Source organism: Drosophila miranda (genome assembly GCF_003369915.1).
Source record: "Drosophila miranda strain MSH22 chromosome Y unlocalized genomic scaffold, D.miranda_PacBio2.1 Contig_Y4_pilon, whole genome shotgun sequence".
NCBI lineage: Eukaryota > Metazoa > Arthropoda > Insecta > Diptera > Drosophilidae > Drosophila > Drosophila miranda.
The window spans coordinates 475,418-493,334 of record NW_022881636.1 but is presented as its reverse complement, the minus strand read 5'-3'; the positions used below and the strand labels follow the sequence as shown (position 1 = coordinate 493,334).

At 46.8% G+C, this 17,917-nt stretch overlaps 2 protein-coding genes across 2 annotated transcripts; both read left to right on the top strand.

Moving 5' to 3' along the window:
- Positions 1-1,051: 1,051 nt before the first annotated feature.
- Positions 1,052-3,520, top strand: LOC117194939 (the record flags this gene model as incomplete). The annotated part of the gene is made up of 7 exons (XM_033399403.1): positions 1,052-1,306; positions 1,895-2,272; positions 2,326-2,495; positions 2,576-2,752; positions 2,821-2,967; positions 3,039-3,302; positions 3,398-3,520. Coding segments are annotated over 7 exons (1,494 nt in total), but the record flags the coding sequence as incomplete, so codon positions are not given.
- A 9,753-nt stretch (positions 3,521-13,273) lies between these two features.
- On the top strand, positions 13,274-15,179 carry LOC117194938. Its single transcript, XM_033399402.1, has 6 exons — positions 13,274-13,285; positions 13,880-14,256; positions 14,322-14,479; positions 14,560-14,736; positions 14,805-14,951; positions 15,022-15,179. Exons 2-6 carry the CDS (start codon positions 13,927-13,929, stop codon positions 15,149-15,151), a joined length of 942 nt encoding a protein of 313 aa, XP_033255293.1. The 5' UTR covers positions 13,274-13,285; positions 13,880-13,926; the 3' UTR covers positions 15,152-15,179.
- Positions 15,180-17,917: the final 2,738 nt, after the last annotated feature.

Sequence of the window (17,917 nt, the reverse complement as noted above, 5' to 3'; positions counted from 1 at the left end):
CAACTCTTTTGGCTGACTTTTCAATTTTCTAATATGCTTTAAAGCTTCTGCTTGATGCTGTTGGGAGCGGCGCCTATTGCTTAATTCGATTTTGCTTGACTTTGATGCTGGCAAACTTCATTTGTCCGACTCTAAAAGCGTGAAATAGGATTAGGCCGACGGAAATGCATTCAAGCTGACTTAAATCCATTTCTAGTTGGGCAACGATACAAAGTACCAATTAATAATCTATAGGAAATCAGATTTGAGAGGAGTTAGGGAAGAGAGAGTTGCAGTGCACGCCGTTTATGGAAGAGATCCAAATTAAATTAAGACTGCCAGAAGTATTCCACAAATAGCCATGACCAGAATGAAGCTACTTTGGGCCAAAACGATGACGGGTCAATACTTTTTTCCAGGCTTGTGGATAGATCAGCGTCAGTGCGGCGCCTTAATGCAAGTCTGTGAACGAATTGTATTTGGTAAATTTTCTTTACAGGAATCCGAAAGGATCGAACAAGGTGAAAATGAGCAGTGTACGAATTAAACATTTTACCATTTAACCATTTGGTAATTTGGTAAACCATTTTTTTGTGAAGCTCAAGACTCAAGCCACGGAGTACCATTAATAATACGAAAATGTACAGTAATTAATATCTGATCTACATCCATACAACATTGAAATGCAGCCCTGAATATCGCTCCGATTATAATCGGGAGACAGCTCTGCTTTTCACTTTGAATTCCGGTTTGAGCAGGCGACGACTTTCAGTGTGAAAATCCGGGCATTAATCCTTTCGAAAATTGTGCCAGCGAGCGGAGCTCATGTAAAGTGGAAAATTAAATATAAAAATTTAAATTCCTCTCAGAGTCGTAGTGAGAAGTGTCGAACAAAATATTCTAAAACTGTATTTAGCACGCGTTCTCAAGTAAGTTCACACATATTTAAAGTGAAAAATTTCGCATTTGCCGCACACACGAACACACGCACGCACACACAAACGCCGGTTTTGTGAACTCACTTGACGAAAAGAAAGAGCGAGAAGAAAAAAGTTGCCAAATCAAAATTGTCACCGAGCCGAAGTCCGTTGAGCCCAAGGTCAGCACCAAGGAGGCGCAGTGCCAGTCATCGGACTGCGAGACTTCCCAGCAGGAGCCGGTCTCGCAAGTAAGCAGCCCGAAGGGCGCCCGTGTGGGGATCTTCAATGCCGAGGACTTCTTGTCGCGTGCTCAGATGAACGACAAAATCAACAACATCTTGCGCTCGCCCACCAAGCCGCCCAACGGGGTGCGCCAGCGCTCCGTCTACACCAACAACCCATCGCCGGTAAGTGAAATTCCAAGCAATAACGTGAAAGTTTATTCAATTTTCAGACATTTTGTTTTACAAAACTGCCGCATCATCGCGCTAGCAGGGTATCAACAGCGAATTAACAGCCGCCGCAGTCTTAACAGCTCGGCAACAGCAGCATTGCCACATCTCCTCATTGCCCTCTCCTGTTATTTCAGACCTTCTTATTTTCCGTCTCGCTCTTTTCCACCATTGCTCTCTTACTTTCCGACTTTAATATTCGAATTTTCCTTCTCTATTCCCCCCCTCTTCTCTTCTCTTCTAATACTATTCAAAATAGTTTGGTTAATTTCTATAAAAATCAAATGCAAATTGGGAAAAACGCACACACGTATGTAAATACATATATGTATGTATGTATGTATATGCATGCGTTAACAGAATGTTAGCAACAGTTGCAAAGTCATTCGATTGCTGCGCTGCTGACACTTTATCTCGTATCTGTCGTTTTCTCTCCTGCCGGTATTCAATTATTTTCTGGCACTTTCACTTCCTCACCTCTTCATTTCCTTCCGGATCTAACTTCCGCTACTACCTCTCGCCTTCTAATCCCCCCTCCCTTAGCAAGCAAGCTTGCGTGTCGGCATGACTGTGGGGCAGCTGTCCCAAAGCATGAGCAACATCTCGCTGTCCTCCGGCACGGACTCCGTGGGCCACATGGATCGCGGCAGCAGCTCCAGTCTCGCTAGCAGCGCCACCGTTGGCACCAACACCATCACCAGCGGCATTTCCAAGGAGTGCGCCAATTACCCCGTCGGCAGTCAGTCGGCCCGTCCATACGTCCAACTGCCGGGCATACACATTTCCAACCCTCCCCAGTACGGGCCAGGGAATATGCAGGAAATAGACGCTGGCAAAATACCGCACAACGGCAAGGCACTCACAGGGCGCTACAATGCCACGCCCACCTATGGCTTCGACAACGAGCAGAACTACGGCCTGGTAAGGGGCTCCTGCATATCTGTAAATCTAGCCGATTCTATGCTCAATCTCAGAATTCCCAACAGTTGCCGTCTCCAATGCCCCCTCCCCCATACGCCTTGGCACGCGTGAGCAGCACACGCAACTTCGAGCTCGAGAACCACACACCGCCGGCATGTCCCGGCTCTGGACCCATTGCCATGACGAACGGCACCATCCAGTTGCGCCTCCGCGATGGCGTGCGGTGAGTGTGGAGGCCCCCAGCCCCTTGGCTCTTCTTTAAGACCGACCCCTAATGTTAATAACTTTCTTTGCATGGGGCAGCATTGACATGACTCTGGACAAGGCGGTGCGCGTGCTCAATCAGCGCAGCATGCTGGCAGTTGCTCTATCACGCAACTGCAGCAACTCGGCTTTGATCCACCCCAATGGACGCATCTTGCAGAGCGGCGCTAAAGTCGAAATAGTCACCTACGACAGCATGAAGGGCAATAACTTTGTGTGAGTGGGAATGGCCCTTACCCCAACGTGGCATCTTTTGAATCCTTTGAATTATCTTCCCATTACAGTCGCTATGCCAAGATGTGGTACAAGGGTGTGAGCTTCACCAGCGAGGCGTGCACTCTCATCTACCTGGTGGACACAGCCGGGACGCGCACCACAACCGACACTTTCACCGATCTGACCAAGGACTACACCCTGGCAGTGTTCTATGAGTGAGTCCCCCCGGCCAATTGCATCGCTTCTTATTTGGCTAATTTCGATTTAGTTGCCGAACTTCTCGCAGCGACTCGCGGCATGGTCCCTCTTATATGGCTGAAGCCCATGACGTGATTGCCAATTCAGCTTACACCTGTACCGAGGATGGCACTGAGATCTATGACATAAACGGATTTCGCATCACCCAGGCAGCCGATGGCCTGGTGAAGGTCACTCGTGTGGACAACAAGTGCTTGATTCGCACCAGTCCCGACAATGGATCGGCCACTTTGACCACACCTGACATCCATTGCACTGCCTCTCTGGGCAAGACCTCGCATCTGTTTGTTCGGTGAGTGTCAAACAGATGCTCTCAACCTCCCCCTCCCCCTCCCCCTCGTCCATCATCCTGCTCTGCTAACTTCCGTTCTGTTCTGTCCTTTGTAGTCGCAATGAGAAGCGCATGCACTTCGATGGATCCTGTTTCATTGTACGCAACGCCGGACACTCCGCCGTCTTCAATGAGAACAACCTGCTCATTGTCTACTGAGCGGCGTTCGTAGTCCGGAGATAGAAACGGCGCAGTGGGAGCCCATCCCACACGCACACACTCACACATGTCAACACATTTCACCTGGAACACATACATAGACACCTACAGCAGCACACTTGAGGGACCTTGATCCCGGAATTTAGGAATATCAAAATCAATTTGGGAAATAAGTTAGAAAGCAAATATGTTCGTACACAAACCAGCACCACACCATACCACACACACACACCTCACCGAAGGAACTCAGCCCAGTCCTATCTGGGTTCCGATTGCTCGACATGGGCGCAACACAACCACACCACCAACCCCCAGGGAATACTAGTTGTCTTTCGTTTACCATTGCCTACATATATATCATGCCGTATATATGCGTGTATTACTAGTTGTTATTGCAAATCGGGAGCGCTTTCCTGCTTCCCCAAATCAGTTGGCCAAATCAGACCGATCTCAAGCTGAAGCGGAACCAATCAGAGCCGAATCGCATCGAACAGGGCCGTGCCAGCGTTTGGTGTTCAAAAAAAGAAACATCGTTTTTCTCCTCGTTTCCATTTTGGCTTTTTCAGTTCTTCTAAATTGTTTCTTTTACGCAGTTCAGTTCTAAATTTTGTTTGATAGACTTTAAAAATGGCAAAACTCAAGAAAAAAAAAGTTTAAAGAAATATCTCCCAAAAAAAAATTTACAAAATTATGCACAGTTGGTGCGTCTGATTAAGCAACGTGTATTCAACAATTATAGTAGATCAGAGGACTAGTTCTCTTGGGCGTTACGTTGCCTAAACGTAACGCCAGTGCCGATACATTATTTCTAAGCTACCAGTTCTTTCAATGCAATCCAATAATGTTCATCCACACCCGTAGCATACAGACACTCGAACACGTAACCCATAATCACACACACCACACACTCTTTACAAGAGGCAAAAGAAAGTGAATTATTTGCAAGAGGCACAGCGCCAACCATATTTAAAACAGCCACAGGACACACATGAAAGATAGAACAGATCCTGTGAAAGGTAGAAAGTGAGAGTTTATTAAATTAACCCCAATTGTAATTTGATTAAAAGACACTTGTCCTGTGAGGAGGACAATGAAAGAAACCCCCATACAAACACAAAACATAGGCTTAATATATACATAAGTACGATAAGATGTCCAATTATAATACAAAGTTAAGCCCAGTGTGAAAAACCGGGATTAGCCTTACGTCAATCTCCAACACCTAAATTTTCTATTATGTAAAGCGAAATTCATGTGCCCCAAAATCAATACTATGGAAGTATAATAAATTTAAAATGCAATCTGTTCATTCAATAAATTAATTTATTCCTCCAAAAGAATGGTGGAGCAATGGAGCTCGTTTCGTTTCCTACCCTCCATCCTTTGCTAATTTCTTGGTGGAAAGAAAATGTCGACTGCCTCCTGCCCCGTGCCTTTATGTGTTCGAGTATTTATGTACCTTCTGTCATACATGGACGGGGGTATCGTAAATTTACAACAAAATTGTTTTATGGCCCCACTCCATGGGCCCTCCTGGCCCCCCTCAGGCGGAGCTTTGCGTTTACGCCGTCACCTGAAGTGCCATCAGGAGTTGGACAATTTCAGGCCCTAGACGACAGTTTGGTTCGGTTTCCCATCTTTAAGAGCACTTGGAATTTAATCATTTAAATTTCTGTGAGGATTACCAAGAAAATAAATTTGAATATCTGCCGCTATAGAGTTTATATTTAAATCCGATTTAATGTAAAAGCGGATTACGCTTTTCCATTTTGAAGGGACTTCGGATAAGCCCTATCTTCGGAGACATCGGTGTTCAGGCCAGCCGTAAACAATTTCCGCGCACTGTTCCAACTCCGTGCGCCCCGGTCCCAACTCGCTCTCGCGCGCTCGGAGGGGCGCTCGGATCCACAATCCACGATCCACACGGCGCTCACGGCAGAAAAAGCACCATAAGGCATAGAGTTAAGCAGTTACGATTTCACCCCCGCTTCAGACGGCCGATCTACCGCGCGACCGTCCAACCAAATACACACACATTATTATATATATACCACTAAACATAACGGTTTTCATTTCTTATGACGGCTACAGCAATTGCGTTGTGGGAGAGTTGAGCTTCGATCCGCCCCACTACAAGCATTGGTCCTTCGAGCCGGATCTTCGCCTTCCCCATAAGGAGAAGCTCACCCCAGCCAGCATCGGCGGATCGCTCCAAGTTCAAGATAAGTACTCTTCGATTGTGCCTAACAACAGTGCAGTGATTTTGTGCGAGTTTTCCATCCCAGTCCGAGTTCCCGTGGCATATGTACATGCATGGATGTGTATGTATTTATTTCTCGCTCTAGCTCCAAATTAAACCATACTTCGTTCTGCCAACGGTTGTGGCTTCCTACTTCTCCAAAGGTTTAATTTGATCCGAGCTAACTCCTGCGTTCAGCTTCCGATCCAGTGTAAATAATATTCTTACCTCTCCAGCTACCAGCTGAGCTTTCGTTGCTAACATACATACATATGTACATACATGTATGTACACATCGCAACGCAATCCAAGCGGCTGGCAACAAACATAAAGGCATATTCTTGCAATTATTTTTGTGGTTTATTCCGTGCATGCTCAACGTTCCATAGTTTGTCGGTTTTATAAGGAAATAAAATAACAAATCACTGCGCCTCCTTATTTAACTAATTATACTACCAACAAAATAACGATCCATACATACTGCACATACATACATATGTATTTATCTTACGTATCTATACGTACGCATTTTAAATTAGCATATTCTTGCACATCTATATAATATACATATTGTATATAAAACGGTTATCCACCGTTTTACCCGTTGTTTGACATCTCTTCAACCCAAGCCGCGGGCACTTACAGCCATACATACACACATACAAGCAGCAGCAGCGGTGCATTCTTTTCGTTTTTCTTTTCGCTTTCGCTTCTCCACCGTTTGCCTGCGTTGTAGTTGTTGGGAGAATATTTTTAGGTGCCGCGCTTGACCGTAATGGAACGCCAAGTGACGCGCTACCCTGCATTTCGAGAATATATTTCAACCGTAGTTCAATCGTAGTATTTATATCTATATATTCCGGCCACGGTGTACTATTTCCATAATTTAAATACTCGCAATAAATTCCACCAAAACCACATATCCACGGTTCGTAGTTCTGAACTTCCACGTCGCCATTTCCGCTCACCTACCTTTGCGACTCCACTACGCGTTATCGCAGATCCATCAGCAAACATGCCCACTGTTGAGAAGAAATCTCGCAAGAAGATTAAGCGGGTGAGTTCGCTGAGTTTGACCCATCCACCCAGCTCCAACGGCTCAGCCACTACGCCCACATCTTCCCGTCCGGCCCCAGCTGAGCGAGGTCCGACCACGTCCAGGGTTCACGCACCACATGCCTTCGAGGATTTTTTGCTCCCCTCGGGAGTCCCTCGCACGGCTCCTAGCACTATGGCCGCCAGTTCCGCACAGTCTAAGTTTGCCTTGGCTGCAAGCAGACTGACCCGCTTCGACCAGAAGCTCAGCGCTCCAGATGCTAGCACACCAACCCGCTCGCTCTCCCAAGTCCATCGAGAACAACTCCGAAGCCTGTGGGCAAAGGTGGACGCGGAGTTCGCGGCCTGTTCGGTGACGATGGCGGAAGAGGATCCAGAGGGTGTAGCTTATGTCCAAGAGATGTACGATGACTGCTACGCGGTCTACGCGCAATGCCTGGCCGAACTGAACGATCAGCTCGAGCCCCCGACTGTCCCTCACACGCCGCAACTGGCCGTTCAAGTGCCGACTTCCGGCGGTTGCCGCCTCCCTCCATGTGACACTGAAGTTTTCAGTGGGGACTACCAGCAGTGGCCCACGTTCCGAAACCTGTTCACCGCCATCTACATAGAAAACCCAAGGTTGGCTCCAGTGGAAAAACTGTTCCACCTCAACAAAAAGACCAGCGGTGAAGCCCACGACATAGTGGCACAGGCTCCACTTACGAACGAGGGTTTCGCGTCCGCATGGAACGCCCTCCGTGAGCGTTTCCAAAACAAGAGGCTGATACTCAAGGCCCAGCTGAAGATCCTTTTTAGTCTGCCCCAAATCCGTACCGAGTCAGCAGCAGCGCTAAAAGAGCTCCAGAGGGCCGTCCACAAGTGCCTCACGACACTTACCCATTCCGAGGTCTCCACAGACAGCGTTTTCGCTGACGGAGTTTTAGTGTACCTCATTTCCGCTAAGCTGCCAAAGACGACCTTAGAGCTTTGGGAGCAATCCGTGACGTACAAGTCCGAAATTCCCACCTGGCACGCCATGGACAAGTTCCTGGCGGAGCGGTACCTGTCTCTCGAAGTGACCGAGGACGACCATCCAGGCTTGGAGACTCAGGCCCACTCCAGGGCGAGCATACGCACTGCAGACAATTCGAGAAGCAATCCGTTTCGGTCTCAAGGAAGTCCTTATCCTAGGAGTGCCCACTCGTTCGAGACCACAGTGAATCAAACGAGGAGCACGTGTGATCTCTGCTCCAAAGAGTATCATCCAATCCGGTTATGCCCTTACTTCCTTCAAATGCCCGCTGGCGCTCGCTCCGACTACATTAAGCAAAAGCAGCTTTGTTTGAACTGCTTTGCAGGGGGCCACCAGATACGAGCATGCCAAAGCGCCCACAATTGCATAATTTGTGGAGACCGGCACCATACGCTTCTGCACCGTAGCAATCCAGCAAACTCCAGCGAGGCGATTTCCACAACGGCACAAAATTCCTCAGCGTGGCCCGAGCTACATCTACGAGTACCAAGCGTACAAAATCCAAGTTCGTCCGAAGCCCAGCCAAACGTTCAGTCATATTTCGCCTCCGGTACGAGTGCTGTCCTCCTAGGCACGGCTATCGTTAATATTTGCCACCTAGGAAAAACTTTCCACGCCCGAGCTCTGATCGACTCTGGCTCAGAGGCAACGTTCATTACAGAACGTCTTGTGGACATGATCAAATTGCCATTCCAACGTATCCAGGCACAGGTCTCCGGCCTAAATAATGCCGTATCCGCTCAGTCAAAGAAGCTCTGCAGTTTTTGGCTGTGGCTGTTGATAAAGATTATTGGATAATGTCTTGGCGGAACTATCTGCCACGTCTGTCTCTGTCATAAGAAGAAAGTTGTTACATGGTTAGAGATACACAAAGAGAGAGAAAGAGATATGCATACGGAAAGTGTGTGAAAGCGTGGAGCAGTGAGAGCGGGTGCGGAAGCCACAGCGTGGATACAGAAGCAGCGGTAAATACAAATAGCCCAACCAGGGAAGGATCAAAATATTGATGTCTGGAATGGCTTTATTCAAGTGTGAGAGCCTAACTGGGACTCGTGCGAGCAAAGGACCGACCCCACATATGTATCTGTGGCATATTCAATGATCACGCTTGTGTGACTGCGCCCCTGCGAGTCCTTGTCTGCATCCATTTGCCGCTCGCACCCGTGTGCCCAACATCAAAAGCTTTAAATCAGAATTGATTAGAACACTTGAATGACAACAGCCGTGGCCGTGTTGCTGATGTCAATGGCATCAGAGAGAGCCGCATCCTGCCAGCATCCAAGCCCCAAGCCTCCCAGCTCCCAGCTCCCACTCCACCTCCTGCCAGCAATTCCGCTGGCATTCTAAGCATAAGCAAACTTTTTGGTTTCGATTTTCCCCAGCTGACGCACGGCACGGCAAGGCACGGCACGTCGGTGACTTCGGCCACGTTCCTGCCGCTTCTCGGGGTTCCTGCCACTTCCGAAGCCGGGCACTCCCGAGACAGAGCGCACTAATTGCTGCTGGGAACTTCCCTGGGGAGGCTCCCCCGCAACCCTGTTATTCATCGGAAAGTTTATGAAATTCAATTTCCCCCAAAAATGGGGAATGGAATGGAAAAAGGCCGGGCATCAATTTTCCTGCATTATCGTTTAATGAGCCGACAATTATGCGAGGCCCCTCTGCTTCGGCATCATGCACGTCTATAGATATTCAAATAACTTGAATTCACAGCCATAACTCTCCGAACGAGTTCATTCCACATGCATTTGGCCAGGGCATAGGGCAAGTCAACTCGATTTCCGGCTATTAAGACATGGCTGAATTTCAGACGTGGAATGCAACGCCATGGAGTGCCGAGTCCAGGCAGGATAATTACATTTTAACCGGGTGATTCGAGCGGAGAGGAGAGTCGACAGCAACGTCAACGGTAATGGATAAATGCACATCTTCCGCCGCCCTGGGGGTCCTGGGAGCCGTCCTGGGGCACGGCACATTTAATGGGAAATGCATGGCAATGTTGGAGGTAGAAAATTATGAAAACGTTCCCAGGGGTAAGTTGTACGAAAACCAGCACGAAGTGCCCTCCATAATCTTCCACTTAAAGTTGATAAAAAATGTAAACGACTTTCATTTCGCCCGGGAGCGATACCTCTGACGAGGACTTCAAAGGACAGCTGGAAGACCCCGGACAAACTCGAGGCGAAAGTGAGTAGCTCATTGAATTGGATGGATTGTCATCCCAGTCGGTGACATCAATCAAATCACACCAGCCTCCACCTGAGTAGAGCAGGCAGGTCAAAGTGCGGCATTACATTTGGTGATGTTTTGCGATGCAGCAAGAGGGAATTCCTACACCGATTGGGGCAAAACTTGGGCTAGGTACAGCTGGCAAGGCCGATAGCTTGATCCGATTCATAAATAATATTCAGCTAAGAGTACTATATGTTTGGATTCATTGGGAATCCGTGCGTGGTGATGTCTAATGCAATTTGCGTAATTGAAACCCACTCGAAAGCAATTAAATTTCCTGTGGTTGGACCACTCTCCGGCAATGAGATTCGTTGGAGTAATTGCAATCGAGATTCCCAACTAATCTTCAGGTAAAACAATCCATAATGGAGCAGAAGTTTTGTTCGCACTCGGCATTTATCAAGTTTGAAGTTTTAATTTGCTTTCGCCCCAACAAAAACAACTACAGAATACAGAATAACAAAAGTGTCAACACGATTATAATTGAGTTTAATTAAGCCGCAAAGTAAAGCCTCTCAGCACTCTTGTCTGTGGACCGACCAACAGAAATTTAAAATATTTGCGCTAATCCACTTGGCGACGGCCTAACAGAAATGAACAGCTGGTGGAAGTTCAGGCCTTTCAATGGGCCAACTTTCGGAAAAAAGAGGTACGTGCCAAAGGCTTCAAATACTCGTATTTGCTGGGGCCAAAGTACGTACAATAAACTCGAAGCAATCCGAAGAGCAAAGTTGCGATCTGAAAATTTATGGATGGCGAAGGCCAAAATGTTTTGCTGGGGCCAAAGTACGTACAATAAACTCGAAGCAATCCGAAGAGCAAAGTTGCGATCTGAAAATTTATGGATGGCAAAGGCCAAAATGTTTTGCTGCCCAAAACCCAGGCTGAACCCATTTGTTGGCCCAGCTCTGAAAATGTCACATGCTCCTCACACCCACAGCTACACCCACACCCTGTGTGGTCTGGGTCTTGGCCGTCTGGGTCCTTCTCGGCCGGATTTGTCTGCGCCAAAGTTCACTGACACTTTCATGAGTTTTCTTGGGTCGACGAAAATAGTTTTTCCACATTTCGCATTCGACCGAGTGGAAATGAAATCCCTTGGAGCATAGATAGAATATTTCAGAGCAGTGCTCACTGCCAAAAGCTTACTGTTACACATTCGTTCTGCGAAACGAAATCCAGTTAATTAAAATGTGGCAAGCAAATAATCAACAAGCAATTCAAACTAGAAAAAGACCACAATTCTGCTTCCTCTCTACCTTTGCCTGCCGTAAATGGCCGTCCAATTGGTAATGGCTCGACAAAAATCCCACATTCATATTTACGAACCATAAATATGGACTCGTACTACCAAAAAAAGGAAAGGAAAAAAATAAAAGGAGGTTAACCAATTTGTTCGCTTGCGGCTGCTGTAAGTGACTACAAAAGAGGTGGTGGAGCCGGTCAAGGCATTGTAGCTTTTTACAAATGAGTTTCCGTATTTCATTCGGATTCCATGCATATTGCATTTTCTATAAATACAGTATTTGCCAACTGTTCTTTTTTATTTTCACTCTCAAACTGAGTCAATGCAGTGCGTGGGCGGAGGTGCAGATGCAGCTGCAACAGCAACAGCAACAGCATCGGGGTGGCAGCATCAGCACCGAAAATAAATTTCAAATATGTCACAAGCAAAATGTGATAGAATTTTTAGGCGAATACTCGCTGTGCCATGCTGCGTGGGCAGCGATGGCCAAATGCAGGGGAAGTCAATGCGCTCTAGCCGAAAAAGTGAAAGCCAGCATCAATCATGTGAGCAGGCGAGGGGATATAGTTGTCAATCGATTCGCAAGAAGTTCAGGGTTGCCTACTGAACTGAACCGTTCGACAATAGTTCTCTACGATCCAGACTACAAGGTGGCAAAACAATAACACTCCCCACACACCAGTCGTGCGATGTCTCAGCTAATTTTCATTGGCTGACTTTTCAATTTTCTAATATGCTTTAAAGCTTCTGCTTGATGCTGTTGGGAGCGGCGCCTATTGCTTAATTCGATTTTGTTTGACTTTTATGCTGGCAAACTTCATTTGTCCGACTCTAAAAGCGTGAAATAGGATTAGGCCGACGGAAATGCTTTCAAGCTGACTTAAATCCATTTCTAGTTGGGCAACGATACAAAGTACCAATTAATAATCTATAGGAAATCAGATTTGAGAGGAGTTAGGGAAGAGAGAGTTGCAGTGCACGCAGCTTATGGAAGAGATCCAAATTAAATTAAGACTGCCAGAAGTATTCCACAAATAGCCATGACCAGAATGAAGTTACTTTGGGCCAAAACGATGACGGGTCAATACTTTTTTCCAGGCTTGTGGATAGATCAGCGTCAGTGCGGCGCCTTAATGCAAGTCTGTGAACGAATTGTATTTGGTAAATTTTCTTTACAGGAATCCGAAAGGATCGAACAAGGTGAAAATGAGCAGTGTACGAATTAAACATTTTACCATTTAACCATTTGGTAATTTGGTAAACCATTTTTTTGTGAAGCTCAAGACTCAAGCCACGGAGTACCATTAATAATACGAAAATGTACAGTAATTAGTATCTGATCTACATCCATACAACATTGAAATGCAGCCCTGAATATCGCTCCGAGACAGCTCTGCTTTTCACTTTGAATTCCGGTTTGAGCAGGCGACGACTTTCAGTGTGAAAATCCGAACAGTCATCCTTTCGAAAATTGTGCCAGCGAGCGGAGCTCATGTAAAGTGGAAAATTAAATATAAAAATTTAAATTCCTCTCAGAGTCGTAGTGAGAAGTGTCGAAAAAATCTTCTAAAACTGTTTTTAGCACGCGCGTGTTCTCAGGTAAGTTCACACATATTTAAATTGAAAAATTTCGCATTTGCCGCACACACGAACACACGCACGCACACACAAACGCCGGTTTTGTGAACTCACTTGACGAAAAGAAAGAGCGAGAAGAAAAAAGTTGCCAAATCAAAATGGTCACCGAGCCGAAGTCCGTTGAGCCCAAGGTCAGCACCAAGGAGGCGCAGTGCCAGTCATCGGACTGCGACACTTCCCAGCAGGAGCCGGTCTCGCAAGTAAGCAGCCCGAAGGGCGCCCGTGTGGGGATCTTCAATGCCGAGGACTTCTTGTCGCGTGCTCAGATGAACGACAAAATCAACAACATCTTGCGCTCGCCCACCAAGCCGCCCAACGGGGTGCGCCAGCGCTCCGTCTACACCAACAACCCATCGCCGGTAAGTGAAATTCCAAGCAATAACGTGAAAGTTTCTTCAATTTTCAGACATTTTGTTTTACAAAACTGCCGCATCATCGCGCTAGCAGGGTATCAACAGCGAGTTAACAGCCGCCGCAGTTTTAACAGCTCGGCAACAGCAGCATTGCCACATCACCTCATTGCCCTCTCCTGTTATTTCAGACCTTCTTATTTTCCGTATCGCTCTTTTCCACCATTGCTCTCTTACTTTCCGACTTTAATATTCGAATTTTCCTTCTCTATTCCCCCCCTCTTCTCTTCTAATACTATTCAAAATAGTTTGGTTAATTTCTATAAAAATCAAATGCAAATTGGGAAAAACGCACACACGTATGTAAATACATATATGTATGTATGTATGTATATGCATGCGTTAACAGAATGTCGACAGAATGTTAGCAACAGTTGCAAAGTCATTCGATTTCTGCGCTGCTGACACTTTCTCTCGTATCTGTCGTTTTCTCTCCTGCCGGTATTCAATTATTTTCTGGCACTTTCACTTCCTCACCTCTTCATTTCCTTCCGGATCTAACTTCCGCTACTACCTTTCGCCTTCTCATCCCCCCTTCCTTAGCAAGCAAGCTTGCGTGTCGGCATGACTGGGGGAAGCTGTCCCAACGCATGAGCAACATCTCGCTGTCCTCCGGCACGGACTCCGTGGGCCACATGGATCGCGGCAGCAGCTCCAGTCTCGCTAGCAGCGCCACCGTTGGCACCAACACCATCACCAGCGGCATTTCCAAGGAGTGCGCCAATTACCCCGTCGGCAGTCAGTCGGCCCGTCCATACGTCCAACTGCCGGGCATACACATTTCCAACCCTCCCCAGTACGGGCCAGGGAATATGCAGGAAATAGACGCTGGCAAAATGTCGCACAACGGCAAGGCACTCACAGGGCGCTACAATGCCACGCCCACCTATGGCTTCGACAACGAGCAGAACTACTGCCTGGTAAGGGGCTCCTGCATATCTGTAAATCTAGCCGATTCTATGCTCAATCTCAGAATTCCCAACAGTTGCCGTCTCCAATGCCCCCTCCACCATACGCCTTGGCACGCGTGAGCAGCACACGCAACTTCGAGCTCGAGAACCACACACCGCCGGCATGTCCCGGCTCTGGACCCATTGCCATGACGAACGGCACCATCCAGTTGCGCCTCCGCGATGGCGTGCGGTGAGTGTGAACGCCCCCAGCCCCTTGGCTCTTCTTTAAGACCGACCCCTAATGTTAATACCTTTCTTTGCATGGGGCAGCATTGACATGACTCTGGACAAGGCGGTGCGCGTGCTCAATCAGCGCAGCATGGTGGCAGTTGCTCTATCACGCAACTGCAGCAACTCGGCTTTGATCCACCCCAATGGACGCATCTTGCAGAGCGGCGCTAAAGTCGAAATAGTCAGCTACGACGGCATGAAGGGCAATAACTTTGTGTGAGTGGGAATGGCCCTTACCCCAACGTGGCATCTTTAGAATCCTTTGAATTATCTTCCCATTACAGTCGCTATGCCAAGATGTGGTACAAGGGTGTGAGCTTCACCAGCGAGGCGTGCGCTCTCATCTACCTGGTGGACACAGCCGGGACGCGCACCACAACCAACACTTTCACCGATCTGACCAAGGACTACACCCTGGCAGTGTTCTATGAGTGAGTCCCCCGGCCAATTGCATCGCTTCTTATTTGGCTAATTTCGATTTAATTCCCGAACTTCTCGCAGCGACTCGCGGCATGGTCCCTCTTATATGGCTGAAGCCCATGACGTGATTGCCAATTCAGCTTCAGAACAACCTGCTCATTGTCTACTGAGCGGCGTTCGTAGTCCGGAGATAGAAACGGCGCAGTGGTAGCCCATCCCACACGCACACACTCACACATGTCAACACATTTTACCTGGAACCCATACATAGACACCTACAGCCGCACACTTGAGGGACCTTGACGTGGAGAGAGGTATTCAGTTAGGATCCCGGAATTTAGGAATATCAAAACAATTTGGGAAATAAGTTAGAAAGCAAATATGTTCGTACAAAAACCAGCACCACACCACACCACACACACACACCTCAGCGAAGGAACTCAGCCCAGTCCTATCTGGGTTCCGATTGCTCGACCTGGGCGCAATACAACCACACCACCAACCCCAGGGAATACTAGTTGTCTTTCGTTTACCATTGCCTACATATCGTTTATCAATTCGCTTCTAGCTCTTGCTTAAGCCGGTTGTGTTTTTTTCTTTTTCCCGCATTCTCCGCCCTTTGCCTAAATATCATACAACATTGTTGTGACTTTGTTTTGATATATTATCGCATCTCTTTAATTTGATTCTACTTTGTGTTAACCACCAGTGTTTTGTTTGTAAACAAGTGTGTTCGGTCAAACTCCTTTAAGGAACAAGTATTCAAATGACCCTCGTAAAATAGAGGGCCTACGCTCACTTTTTGTATTTACTCACCATAATTGTACTAAATTCACCACTGTATTCTCTCTCTTATGCCCAGTACTCAAGCACTAAGATTTGTAATAAATAGTTATTCCCTAATACTCAACTGGATCGATCGACTTTTCTCTTTCTTGTATAGACTTTGATTCGTCTGCAGAAAAAACTAACACACCCCCATCCGTGAATTAACATTAATGCGGAAAACGCTCCGTGCACAAACATTTTGGCGCCCAACGTGGGGCATGTGTGTTATGTTAATTCTTCTGTGAACAATTAAACTAATCGCAATCTACAAAGGCAACAATTACAACATTCGCTCGTCTCGCAGCTGCAATCGAAAGTTCCGAAAACCGTATCAGAATTGTTCGTCTAGATCGCGGGATCGTTGTCCTCGCCTTGCTCTCGCCGTTCTCGCTTAATTTTATCATTCGCTTGTCACCCACAACGCATTCAACGGCGCTTGCAATCTCGGTTCGTTCGCTTTGCAGCTACCTGCTTTGGTCCATCGATCAACGCATTCTTTCTATTGGAATTCCACCGCTTCACTTTCGTTTTGCTTTCGTTGCCGCTGCTGGAACTTTTGCTTTTGCTTTCACCGTTGGATTTGTGGTCTAGCTGCTGCTGCTTGCTGCGTTTTTTGTTGTTGTTATTTTTGGAAGCTCTAGTTCTGTGTCAGCGTAATTACACTACACAACAAAATGACGACGCTCGAAGACTTAAAACGCCAACGGAGCAATATAAAACGAAATATAACTCGGATCAAATCTGTGGTAGATGCTAAATCGGAAACCCCGATATGCAATGATGAGCTTCGCTATCGGTTGAACATCTTAGAAACGTATTTCAAGAATGTTTTAAATGTCCAAGCTAATATTGAAGACCTTAGTCCGAATGATGAAGGACGGGCAGATTTGGAGGATACATACATAGCAATCAAGCTAGCCATAAAGGAAAAAATGGGAGGAGATCTGAACGCCAGCATTGTTGCGCCGGACTACCACCCACCGCCAGTGAAGTCATCGTTACCAAGGTTGTCGCTACCCACTTTCGACGGAACATATGCAAACTATAAGAATTTCATTCACTCGTTCGAGCAAATTGTTGTGCGTGAGTCTGGATTGTCTAATATAGAAAAGTTTAATTATTAGCTGACCTGCCTCACGGGGCCGACATTAGATACAATTCAGGCATTCCAGGTTACAAGCGAAAACTATCCGAAGGCCCTAGCAAAACTCAAAAGCCGTTTTGATAATCCTACTCTTATATTTTTAGAAGGTATTGAGGCATTGTTTGCACTACAACCTGTGGAAAGGTCAAACAGTCAGCAGCTTCACAGCCTAGTGGATAAGGCATCCGCTATATTAAGCTCGCTGGAGTCCATCGGCAAACCTGAGAACATTGTTCACGCTATGGTTATATATATTATAATGGAAAAGTGTGATCAGCAAACTCGGAACAAGTGGAAGGAATCGCAGGACTACAAAACTCTGCCAACCTGGCTGGCATGCACACAGCTTTTGGAACGCCACTGTCAGTTTCTCCATTCGTCTGGAAACTCGGCTGCTACTTCGTCACAACGAAAGGCTGAATCCAATAAGTCAAATCGTCATTCTAATCACCAAATAAACTCGTCGTTTGCTATCACTTATCCGTCTTGTACACTTTGTTCTAGTTCTGGCCATAAGATCTCTAATTGCGCTCAGTTCAAGGCTATGAACAGCAACCAATGGTACGATAATGCAAAACGCCTCGGTCTCTGCATCAATTGTCTTGGAAATGGTCATAGAGTGGCGCAATGTTCATCGACTCATCGTTGCCGATCCTGTAATCGGAATCATCATTCATCTTTGCATCACTCTCAGCCGCAACAGCCACCCCAATCATCAGCAGGACAATCTTCAACTACTGAACCGGTACTCCAACCAGCGCAACCCTCCTGGCAAACGGCTCATCAAGCTGCTTCACATTCTCATATGGAGATCGCAGCAGATGATCAAATTTTGTTGGCAACAGCTATGGTTTTGGTACAGGATGCCACAGGTGAATACGAACTCGGTAGAGCGTTTCTTGATTCATGCTCTCAGGTTAATTTTGTAACCGACTGCATTTTATGTTGATGACCTTTTGTGTGGGGCTGATGATATAGATACACTCTTCAAACTAAAAACTGAAA